At 39.8% G+C, this 13,064-nt stretch overlaps 1 protein-coding gene across 1 annotated transcript in view; it reads left to right on the top strand.

The window, feature by feature from the left end:
• The window catches only part of atf6 (activating transcription factor 6), a 115,725-nt gene that overhangs the window by 31,766 nt on the left and 70,895 nt on the right, over positions 1-13,064 (top strand). Inside the window, exons 8-9 of the mRNA XM_007902964.2 lie at positions 8,739-8,924; positions 10,115-10,206. Of these exons, the coding sequence (XP_007901155.1) occupies positions 8,739-8,924; positions 10,115-10,206 (278 nt within the window). The remainder of the gene's footprint in view (positions 1-8,738; positions 8,925-10,114; positions 10,207-13,064) is intronic.

The raw sequence follows: 13,064 nt of genomic DNA on the forward strand, positions 1-13,064 counted from the left end.
TGGAGGGACTGCGGGATGGAGTTCCAGAGAGTGGGGGCAGAGTGGTGGAAAGCCTGCCTGCCAATGGTGGGGCGAGCAAGGTGGGGGACATGAAGCAGGCCGGAGCCCCCTAAGCGGAGGGAGTGAACAGGATGGTAGGGGGTTAGGAGGTCGGAGAGGTAGGGGGGAGCAAGTTTATGAAGGGCTTTGAAGGTGAGGACCAGGATCTTGAACTGTATCCTCTGTGTGATGGGAAGCCAGTGGAGTTGGGCAAGGATGGGGTTGATAGGGTCGCGGAGCGTAGTGCGGGAGAGGACACGGACTGCAGAGTTCTGGATGATCTGCAGCCTGTGGAGGGAGGAGTTGGGGAGGCCAACAAGCAATGAAAAAGACACAGTTACAAAATTCAATCAAAATCTGGTCCGAGCTGTGAGTTATCCAGTCGTAGAAATTTATTTAGAGAATCAACAGACTAGCCTATGTTGCCCTTATTCATGCATTTAGGATTTTGGTCACTCTCCATTTTCAAATAAAAAGACACAATTCTATGTAAGCATTTTCTGAAACCATTAAAACCATTAACATTATATTTCAAAAGTTGTATGCAATTTTCCTAACATCAATAAGTTATTTTGATACACTGCACAGCAGGGCAGGGCATTTTGCAAAGTTAAATTGGAAATGCAGCAGCACTTCTATAACTCAGTCTTTTAATAATATAATCCTTGGATTTGATATATTGGGACAGGATTTTACTGTCAAAACGCCCAACAAATACACTGCCTACAAGCGCAGTATATTTGTAGGCGAGCACTTCAGCCAAATTGCCCATAATGTTCCACAAACAGTTGTGGAGTCCTGCAGCTCAGTGGTTAGAGCACTCGCTTTGCAAGTGAGAGACCCGAGTTCAAAAGAGCCAAGCTAACACCTAAGTGTTTCTGTCCTTGAATAACTCAGTTTGTCGGCCATTTATTTGTTGGGCTTGCAAATGAACTGAATTCCCGACTAAACAGGGATTTGTGCCTATGAGGGCTCAGTGATTGCTCCAGGTGTTGGTCAGGAATGATCTTAGACATTCAGCAGAAGTTTTCCTGCTCCATCGTGATGAGGTTCACCTGCTACATCGAGCAGGTGTTCTGACAGTTGGTAAATTAACTCACTTCACCTGGTGAGCAACAACTGCTGTGGCTAACAAGGGCATGGTCAGGGACCAGTGAGAGCCTGGTGGCTATTTGGGGTGGGTGGGAGAGGGGGCAGTGTGGGAGCTCAGTGTCTGCTGGGGCAGAAGCAGTGTAGGAGCTCGGTGTCTGCTGGGGGAGCAGTGTGAGAGCTCAGTGTCTGCTGGGGGAGCAGTGTGAAAGCTTGGTGTCTGCTGGGGGAGGCGTGGGCAGTGTGAGAGTTTGGTGGCTGTTGGTGGGGGTAGGCTAAGTGTGAGAGTTCAGTGTTCACAGGTGTGGTGGGTGAGTTCCCCACATTGCTGTGTCTACATTGCTGAGTTGCCTCAAGGACGTGTTGCTCCTCTCGGTTTATAGGAATTTCTTCCTGAAATAAATAGAACTTATGGAACATATTTAAGCACTTAAATATGTTCAGTCTCAGTTGGCAGTGAGTAAGATTGCAGTTGGGATATTGCTATTTAGCCAAAATCCTTGCCAAGGAGAATATCCGTGAATCCCTCAACACCAGACCTATCCTATATAGTGCTGCAGATTGCCAGAGTGCAATTCAATGTGAAGGATGTTTGAAGTAGATACAGGAGATATTGGATTCTAATGATGATATGATAAGGTCTTATTGTCGAGTATTCCTTTAAACTTAACACTATACTGAACTAATTTACCTGTTGAGGGTTCCATTTTTGTGACATTGCTTTATCTACAGCAGTCTGCCCTCAGGGGTTGGTTGGATTGCAGGAAGCTGTGCATATTGCTTTTTGTTTAGAAAAACTAAAATGCTGGGAAACATGGTTTATTTCCAGAAGCTTGATTTCTTAGGAAAATAGTATTTGTATATTGAATAGTATTGTTTATTGAAAAGATGTGGGTGTTGACAAGGTGTCTGATGATGCTGGTATGTGTTTTAGTGATTGCAGTTTGACTATAGCTTGGGGATAAGTGATGAATTCTGACCATCTTAGAAGTTATAAGTAACCTATTGTGTTTTGCTCTCCCACTTAAGGTATACAACGCATCATTTGTTGCGGTGAAAGGCACTTCATGGAGTCTGTAGATGTGTCCCTGTGCTAACACTCTGACCTAGAAATTACTCACTATCATCAAGTGTTAATAATTCTGCACAGCTACAAATCTGGTGTGTGTTTTGTAAAGGGGTGAATTTTTGAGTTGCACCTGGAAATCTGGTTAATTTTTCCTTCACATGCTACTCAGAGGAATGACCGAATGTCTCTTTTCTAACAAAAAAAGGTTTTGAGTTGAAAGCAAAATGGAGTATTTGTGTATATAAGTCAATGTCTGGTATTTTTAGATGAAATGCACAAGTTATTCAGTGCTTGACGTAATGTGCTTCTTGTATTTCTTTGGCTGAGATGAAGTCTACAAGTACTTGCCTGTTGGAGCAAATCGTATCTCATAATTCTTGCATTTATTATAGTATATTTCACATTGGGGGATATCCCAAAGCACTTCACAGGATATACTGGAACATGCAGTGAGTGACGGTATTTTGTTGGTGAAAGTGGCAGCCAAGTTATACATAGGGATTTCCCACAAACAGCCATGAAGTTAATGACCAAAGGAAAGATGTGAATGACGTTGGGTGGCAACAATGCATTTCAGGACTTTAGGGAGGAAGAGGAGGTTGGAGATGATCCACTACGTAGCAAGATTGAAAGATCAAGAATCAGGACAGACAGAGTGAAGGAGAGGGAAAGAGACACACAGAGAGGAAGATGGAGGGTGTTCAAGTGGTTCGGGGTACAGTAGCTCAAGGCTCTGCCACTGGTGGTGAGGTGGGGACAGGGCAGCAAGCTTGAGCAATCAAAATGGTGATTACATAAGTAATACATAGGATGCAGTGCTGTTTTATTGGAAACTGAACACCTAATATGAACTGGATTTCCATGTTTTTATTCTGTGTGTTTGTCCTGCTTGTTTGGTGCCTCAAAGCATATTGAAGAAGCATCTTGCTATAATAATAAACATTTGATTTAGTGCCTTATCACGTCTTCGAGATGTCTCAAAGCGTTTCCCAGAATGTACTGTAAAGTGAATTGACTGTATATTTTTTGTGGGCTATGGTAGTTTGTGAAGGGGAAACTGAAATCACTTTTGGAAAAGGAGATAAAAGTGGAGGTTACTTGTTTCCATCAGCTGAAAATGCAATCGCTTCCATTTTTTGGGCAAACAAGTACATTTCTTATGTAAAAGCTTAGGAATTACTTTTTTAGTCAGTTAACATTTTTTTTTGCTGTTTGGAAGACAAATTCTGTTTCTAAATTGTAAGCAGTGACTGTTGCATATGAATATTTTTTAACTAAATATGTACACAATGAACATTTTTAACTCTGACTTGCAAATATATGCATTAGTAAAATAAATACTAGTATTATCTAGGAGGAAACTCTCCTAGTCAAATTGTTAAACTTTAATAGCATTTAAATCTTAGTGTCTAAAAATGTGGGAAAGTTGAAATCCAGTATAGAACTGAAGGACACGAGTGATGAAACAGAATTGATTCTCCCAGTATTTAGAAATGGTGCCTAGCATTTTAACAGTACAGCAAGTTCCAAATCATATTTTATGATCAAATTGGTGTCTGAACTGTTTTCAGTCCAAACTGGACAAGCAACAGGAAACTTGCCAAACAATGCTCTTATCGGCAAGCTGTTTGGTTCTAGCTGTTTAAACTCTGGCAATACCACAGTATATATTCTGGGGGTCCTCAAGCCTTTGCTCTTGCCAATTTGCACCTAATACTTTCTGGAATTAAGTAAGCAGGAATGCTTCCCTCCAGGGAGAGACTATGCACTCCATTCCAGACACAGGGAAATAATCATGTGTAGTTGGCATGCAATTGTGGAACTGTCTGGTTTGTATACTCTTAAGCATTACAATGGGTTTCTTCATGTGTCAGCCACCTAGCTGACCAAACAAAGAATTAATGCACTCAGTGTTGTTCAGTGATTGATCTCCCAGTACTCAGAGCACCACTTGCTGATTCTTGGTTTCTTGTCTAAACCAAGAACATATTGGGCATGTTTGGGATTTTCCTTTTGAAACAAGTTTTGAAGATTTTGTTCTTTAAGGAATGATCTAACTCAGTAAATTGAGGCAAAGGACCTTCAATAATAATAATACTTGTATTTGATACAGTGCCTTATCACATCTTCAAGACATCTCAAAGTGCTTCACAGATTATATTGTAAAGTGTAGTGATTGTATATTTTGTGGGCCAAGCGTGGCAGCCAAATTGTCGTTATTTTATTTATTTTTAAGGGATTATTACCCCCAGAAAAGCAATCTGCCAACAGCCGGGTTCCAACTTACTGCTTGGTAAACAGAAGGGCAACAAAACTTGCCTAATGTTTCGCCCTGCTTGAAAATCGAATCCAGGTCCTCTCGCTTGTGGGGCAAGTGCTCTGAGAATTACTCTAAAGGATTCCACATGGAAGGAAGGATGTGAGAAGTTGAGGCTTCATTTTGCATCTTGCAGTGATTACTTTTGCTTGCCTGCTTTATACTGGTTCTACCTCGACAAGTTTGGGACAGCTTTGACCTAGAGTAGTGGTGGACCTCCCCCAAAAAAATTCTTGATTGAATATTTCTTGATTTTTGCTATATCAAAAAACATTCAAGAAAAAAACTGATTCACACTACCACAGACTTACCTAGACTTGTGCAAATGTTTGGGGGTGGGGGTTTGCTTCTTGACTACCATTAACCTAGAGCTAACTTGGATTTTTTATTGTATTAATTGGGAATTAAATTTCAATAGACTGTCCTTGGACTTGCTGCTATAACTGGGTCAATTTCTAACATGAAGGCCCAGCTCGTCAACTGCCAGGCAGTTATTTTCACAGTTGCGTACTGCAACAGCAACAACTTGGATTTATACAGCCTCCACACCGGACGGCATCTCAGAGCGCTTCACAGTAACGGATCCCAGGGCCGAGCCAGGGGGAGGGGGCAGAAGGTGACCAAAGGCGTGGTCAAAAAGAAAGGTCTTCAGCCGAGACCTGAAAATAGGAAGAGAGGGGGCGAGGCGAAGGGAGTGAGGGAGGGAGTTCCAGAGCCTCGGGGTTTAGTGGCTGAAGGCATACATATTGATATAGCAGTACTGTCCTAAATACATTGAACGTGGATGTAGAAAATGGATCACCCTCCCCTTATCACAAGAGGGAAGTCTGTCTGCAAAATGTGCACCATAGTTTAGTGGGCTTTGAAAAGAAGGACGACTTTAATTCAGATTCTTTGGCTGTTGGTGTAGGCATGCTGAACTAATTGTAAGGGCTTCATCTCTTCCAGGTACAGATTATTCTTTACAGCTGTTGCTGGTTATAAAACCAGCATGCATTGTCAATCATATTGTATGTGCAAAGGTTACAGAGAAACTGTACGTTTATGAAACTCAGTATTGTAATGCAGCATTTTATTGATCTGTTCAACATTTTTTCATATTATTTAATTTATTTACAGTTTAAAAAAAATTGGTTTCTCAATCCATGACTGTTACTGAGATGCTGCTGTGTTTCGCCCACAAAATATACAGTCAATTCACTTTACAGTGTAAGGCACTATATCAAATGCAAGGATTATTATGAACAAGAGCAGATTTTCCCTTCTGATTTTCAGTGGAGTCCTGTAGCTCAGTGCTGAGAGCACTCGCTTTGCAAGCGAGAGACCTGAGTTCAATTCCAGGCAGAGGGCGAAACCTTGGGCAAGTTTCCTTACTCCACACAGAGCCTAATAATAATCCCTCCAAAACTAAACAATAATAAATTGGTCATTTTCAATCTATGACTGTTTGTGGGACATTGCTGTGCGCAATTGGCTGCCGCGTTCGCCCACAAATATACAGTCAATTCACTTTACAGTGTTTTCTGTGAAGCGCTTTGGGACGTCCTCCTGACGTGAAAAGCGCTATATCAAATGCAAGGATTATTATTATTTATTATATTATTGGGGAAGCTATTTGGCCTCTAAACATCTTCGGGTCCTGGTCAACAATCCCTTAAATAAAATTGGTCAGACACTCCATGGCTGTTTGTGGGAAATTGCTCTGTGCAAATTAGCTGCCACACTCACCCACACAGTTACTCCTGTGAAGTGCTTTGAGACCATTCATTGACGTGATAAGGCACAATATCAAATGCAAGATTTATATCTTCCAGTGATGGTCAGAATTTTTTGAGAAATAGCAGGCAATTTGCGCACACTGAACAATGTCCCACAACCAGCCATGAAATGAAGAGCCAATTTTACCTGGAGGATTGTTGGTCAGAACACTGGGGAAAAACTCATTTTCTTTTCAAGTATAGGAAGTGCCATGGGTTCTTTAACATCCACCGAAACAACTTGGTTTAACGTCTCAACTAAAGGACAGCACCTCTAACGATACACTTTTTAATAGTAGTCCAGCCTGGTCACCAATATGATTGACTATGCCTTTGGTCATGTTTCCCCCTTGGCCCCAACCCCTCCCCCCAAATCCAACCCCAAGTTTGTGAGCAAACCCTCTATTGACAAACAGCTTGGAACGTCCTCCTGATGTGAAAGGTGTTATATAAATGCAATTTGTTGTTGTAGATATTGCTTCATACTTGTTTTGCTATCCTTAAGCGCTACGGGAAGCTACCCTGCCTGAGGGGCTCTATATAAACACAAGTTGTTGTTCATTGAATATGGGAGCTTGAAATCTGTTCCTTGGGTGCTCTGTAGCCCCTACTTAAATTAAAACGAGTATCTACTTTGTAAGATGTATGATGAGAGAATTCTGGCAGCTAAAAGCTGAGATCCTCTTATAATTTAAAATGACAAAATTCCTGGTAGAAGATACATTCATAAATGTATTTCCAGGTATTTGGGGAGTACTTTAACTGACGCTGCTTGCAAGTGTTAGAAGAAAACTGTAATGTTCCTATGGGAACGATGTTGTGAGCTTGCTTAGTTTTTTTAAAACAAATAATCGTGTGAAATTACTTGCATCTTATGCAATACCATGTTTTATTGGACCAGGCACAGTTTCATTTAGAATGTTTTTTTTGAGTGTTTGCGACTGATTCATACTCTTGGTAGTACCTTTCTATTTGCCTAGGTTCTGTTTTTGCTGTGATATTTTATGACGACCTGGAGTGTAATAAAGTTGGCTGAATTAATGGTGAACATTACATTTGTCCAAGTTACAACTGGGTATCAGGTGGCTAGTGAACTGGAGCAGGACCAGATAATGACATCTGAAATGTGGCTCCATCTGTGGAATAAGTAAGGCATTCTGGAGTTCTAGCACAGCTGTCGCATACTTTGTGCATGATCTAAACGTGACATTGCCAGCTCCTTGTGTATTTTGCGTTTCCTGTGTCTATTTTATTCCCAAGTACAATTCCCAATTGCAGAATTTCGTAAGTAAACATTAAAGTAACGTAATGGGTTGATACTGTGACGTGATTTCTCACTGTACTTTTTAGATGCCAATAGGCTTTTTAAAGTGCTCTGAGACGCCGTCTGGCATGGAGGGTGCTATATAAATCCAAGTTGTTGTTGTTTTGAACAGTTATGAGATAGGTTTAAGTCTTTGTAAATAAGATGTGTCTCAAGTTTGTCAAAATGTGACTGAAATCTGTATTTTGCTTAAGTTTAATGGTTGAGTGGCTCACGTGGAACTTGAGGAAAATACATCTTTCAAGAGAATGAATTCTGTGACATGTTTTGAGACTTCCAATGTTAAAAGGAGCTATATTGAATAAGTGGATGATTATTATCATTAGTTTCCTGGAATAGAGGAAGGTAAAGGAATGACAGTGGAATATTTAAGAAGCACCTTTCAAAGAAATATTCTGGTAAGGGAGATTTTTAGAGCATGTAATACTTAAATTATAATAAAATAATCCTTCCAGTTGATAACGAGCCTTTCACATGAGGACATTTCAAAGCACTTCACAAGACTTGCTGTAAAATGTAGTTACTGTGTATTGTAGGCAAACAATTACTTCATCATGATTATACTAATTTGAAAACAATAATGTCCCACAAACGACTATGAAGTGATTGCTCAATTTTATTTGTTGGCCAGGACAAACATTTTTCTATTTCCATGAACTCTTTTACATCCACCTGAATAAACAGACGAGACCTCAATTTAATCTCATTAGAAAGACAAAAGATGAAACCTTGGTCAAGTTTCCTTACTTCACATGCCTAATAATAATCCCTCCAAAAAAACAAAACAATAATAAATTGGTCATTTTCAATCCACGACTGTTTGTGGGACACTGCTGTGCGCTGCCACGTTTCGCCCACAAATATACAATCAATTCACTTGAGAGCATATTCTGTGAAGCGCTTTGAGACGTCGAGAAGATGCGAAAAACGCTATCAAATGCAAGGATTATTATTATAACACCTCCAACAATACAGCACACCCCCAGCACTTCATCAAAACTGAACCCCTAATCTTCTGACTCAGTGGCAAGAATGCTACCAGCTGAGCCAGCCAGGCTCACACCTATTAATGCTGTTATCTGTTTTTAAGAAGGTTCCTGAATTAGAACATTTAGTAAACTAACGTATTTGGTTAACCAACAGGCAAATGCACTAAAGCGACAGGAAAGAATGATTAAAAATCGGGAATCGGCTTGCGTATCTCGGAGGAGGAAGAAGGAGTACTTGGTGAAATTGGAAAACAGACTGAGATCAGCATTGGCTGAAAATGTAAAACTTAAAGATGAAAATGGCTTGCTTCAAAAGCAGCTTCAGCAACTGATTTCTGAGGTAATCAAAATTAATACTTGAGAAAGGTGCACATATAATTGTTTTTTTCTTGATAAGAACTTCACTGAGCAATGCAACCCTGTTATATAATGCACTTAAGCACAAAATGCAGTTCACTTAAGATTATGTCCTTGTAAGCCTCGGCATTCTTCGAAATGTACTTTAGGACATTATTTTACATTTATATTTCATCTGTTTTATTTTCTAATTCTGCTTTCATCTGATTCTTTTCTTATATGAGTAGAGTTGGTTATGTTTTGCAAGCCCAGTGACATTTTGCCCAAAGGGAGCTTTTATTGTCATCAGTCTTGTGACGTTAGTGATATCAGGAAGCATTGTCATGTCAGTGATAACAAGGTTGACTGTCTGTGCATTTGGGCAAAACTGACCCCTATCCCCGTGGTCCTCACCTTCAAAGCCCTCCATGGACTTGCTCCCCCCTTACTTCTGCGACCTCCTAACCCCCTACCAATCTGCCCGCTCCCTCCGCTCAGCAGGCTCCGGCCTGCTTCATGTCCCCCGCCTCGCCCGCCCCACCATTGGTGGGCAGGCTTTCAACCACTCTGCCCCCACCCTCTGGAACTCCATCCCACAGTCCCTCAGCCTCGCCCCCTCCTTTGCCTCCTTCAAGACCCTCCTCTTTGACCGTGCTTTTGATCACCCTGCCCTCCACCCTCCCCGATTCCAACCCTCAGCTTGGGTCTGAAACATTGATTGTCCAGTGGCTTGGGATGTCTTCCTGACATGAAAAGTGCTGTACAAATGTAATTTTGTTGTTGTGGTAATACCAGCATTGCACACTAAGTTGCTGAAACGAAATTTCAGCTAACCATTCCTTGCTGCTTTACATTTTCTTCCTTTTTATGTATTTCTATGTATTTTTCGTTATTCTTGATCTCTTTTGACCATATGTGGTCCAAACACTTTTTTTCAAAGAAAATAATTTCTTTCATATTCTTCAAAATGTCTTATGGTTTGTTTTATTGCAACTATTTTTATTGTAACTTTATTTTTTAGTTCTGCTTTCCTCTCTGATTCTTCTATTACAGCTCCATTGCATGTTCTGCCAAGAATAAAAATAATAATAATCCTTCCATTTGATAACAACAACATGTATTTACATAGCGCCCCTCACTCAGGGTTGCGTCCCAAATATGCATCTGATGAACATCTATGTTTCTTCCTTTTAGAATGATCAGCTAAAAGTTACTACTCCAAAACGAAGGGTTGTGTGTGTTATGGCACTACTGGCATTTATGGTGATCAGCTATGGTCCTGCAAAGTGAGTGTTAAAATTTACTATTTTTCCAAATGTGGTATTTTAACTGGCAGAGCTGTTTCACTGAATAACTATCATTTTTGGAGTCTAAATTGCTTAATAGTCATTTTTCTTCTTACTATTTCAACTCCAAATAACTCCCAGCCCAGATTAATACATGGGCTATTCTCCCAGCAGGGAGTAAAATGAGATGAATTGTTTGGTGATGCAACGTCAAATCAAGTTAACCCTTAATGGTGGTCTCAGTAGTCTAGTTCCTGAGCCTTGTGGGTCTCCACTACTCCAGGGCACTGCTAATGAGAGACCCATCCGGCCTGCCTCATCAGCAGGACCTGGAGAGGCAGACGTGAGTCAATGGACAACAGTGGAAGGATTTGTCCCACTTGGCTCCAGTTACCTCTGCGAGCCAAAGCCCCAATGGATAAGGTGGTCCTAACTAAACAAACAAGAGAGGAATTTTTTTGGGGGACAATGGCAGTGAAACACGATCATTCCCATAAACATGGTAATCACCTGTGGGATATATTGCAATCTGAATGGGCAATGTGCTTCCCTCAGAAAATACCGGCTAATTGGAGCCCCTTTAATGGAGACCTTCTTGGTTCAGTTATGTCTCATTGTAACCCTTCACCTCAAGAGGAGGAGCAGGAAAATGTGAATACGTCATTGAATTCACGATTCCATCAATGTAGAATCACACTGTGTTCTGTATGTGTGTATAATACATATAAATAAATATGTAATATGCTGGCGTAGGAATTGATGTAAATATTCATGTTGGCAAATAAACTGGAAACAGTAGTGTCTGCTGATTATTATGCTTTTTCAGCTTCATTTAATTATAAACTTCCTTTTTCCAATGTATGAATCACAAGCTGTAAAGTGCCAATAGCTGCAGGCATCACACAAACTAGCATTTTAGTCTTTGAGGTATATTGTAATTATTTGACATGACATTCACACATGTTGATCAGTTCCATTGATTTCAGTAGTCAGATATAAAGAGGAATTCTGAATTTCTAGTCTCTTTCCATAGACACATTCTCTTACTAGATGCTAGGGTGTCAGACCATAGACCTAACTTCAGTATAAAACACTGAATACTCTTAACAAATATCTCCCTCTTCCAGCTTTATGTATGGTTCCTGCATTAAATTAACTCAGGGCACATCAGAATATGATTGCAAAGATACCCACAATTTGATTCACACACTGGCAATCACTTAAAAAGAACAACAAGGCAATAGAGGGAACATTGGCTTCAGCAAGTAATCCATTGGGGGAAGCACAGGGCTTCACCTTCTTGCTAGAAATAGATATAGATATAACAGATATAGTAATTCACTCTGTATGGTTTTGAGGAACCATAGATTTGTGAGGTATGGTTGTGCACATTATGGAACACTGAGCAGTATGGGGAAACTTTAAAAAGTTGTCCTATCCTGTATAACTATTTTAGTAAATTACCAGGATTAGACTTTCAGTGATGCCGCTTTTACTATTGGGAATTTAAGATGAAGCACTAAATTCTATTGTGCAGGACACCACTAAAGTCAAAAGACGCAGACGAGAAGTGGTAGTCGGATGGTTTTGAGCTGAGACTTTGAATACCTGTGGACTTTAAAGGAAGGAATGAAGACTGAGGGGATTTAAGACTTCCATAGTTTGGGAGCAATTGCAATGGAGTAAATTGGAGTTGGAGATGAAACCAATATTATGAAATTAAAAGTTAGGGAAGAGGAAAGATGTAGAAATATTTATTTGTACCTTGCGAGGCCTACAAATTACACATAATTTTACAGTATGTCCTGTGAACTGCTTTGGGACATCCTTCTGATGTGAAAGGCATGTGATCTATATGTATACAATGTATATAGATTATTAAGTTCAGAGGAGTAATGATTATAATAAATGAATAAAATGTATGAAAGGTTTTGAGGATCAGGGTTGAGATAATGGAACCGACCCAGATAAGACGATGGACTTTTGTGTTGTTTTATCCTGCATTTACAATGTAACATGCTGTGCCACCAAGTGGAAGGTTGCGGATTTGTGCTTACACTTCCGTTTAAACACTAGTTTTGGGGATGGAGCCAAACAGAGGTCTGAGCTTCCCAAAGAAGGGCAGGAATATCTGAGCAGTTTGCTTTCAATCGTCCTTCTGTACAGAGCAGTTCTGTACAATACAATTAGAACACAACATAGCATAAAGACGAGAGTGATGGGTGAAGTTTTTTTTGAATGACCATATATGTGATTTTAAATTAATTTTATAAACTAGCTGACCAAAATCATCCTAAAAATTGAGAAGAGACTTTGCATCAAATTTAGAAATCTTGAATGAGAAAAATCCATTTGTTCCTTGTTTAGTAGTATCATGTTTAGTTTTTCAAAATTAAACCTTTTTAAAAAAAGATTTCAAATTCTTTGGATACTTTAAATAGAAAAAAAATATTAATAATCCTTACGTTTGGTATAGGCTCTTTCTCATCGAGGGACATCCCAAAGTGCTTCACAGCATATACTGTAAAGTGCATTTATTGAAAACTATTTTAAGAAGAACATTTAGAAGTGAAATGTTGGAAATCCGTTGGTTACTTAACTTTTTCAATGAGCAAAGTGAAGTAATATCCAAACTAAGATGTTGCAACTGTCCTGGTTGTTATCTCAGCCCATTGAATCCGATTGTTTTCCCATCTCTTTCTGTGTAGAAATAAATATAACCCCATATAAAAGTCAAAAATGTTAGGAAAAGTAGGTTCTCGTCTCATCTGTGGCTGCATATACTAATTTAATTTACTTTTGTTGTTTGGTTGCATAATGGTTGCTAAGAGAATCTTTGGATATTCTGCCCTGAGCTG

The sequence above is a fragment of the Callorhinchus milii genome, unplaced genomic scaffold (assembly GCF_018977255.1).
Source record: "Callorhinchus milii isolate IMCB2004 unplaced genomic scaffold, IMCB_Cmil_1.0 Scaffold5, whole genome shotgun sequence".
Classification (NCBI taxonomy): Eukaryota; Metazoa; Chordata; class Chondrichthyes; order Chimaeriformes; family Callorhinchidae; genus Callorhinchus; species Callorhinchus milii.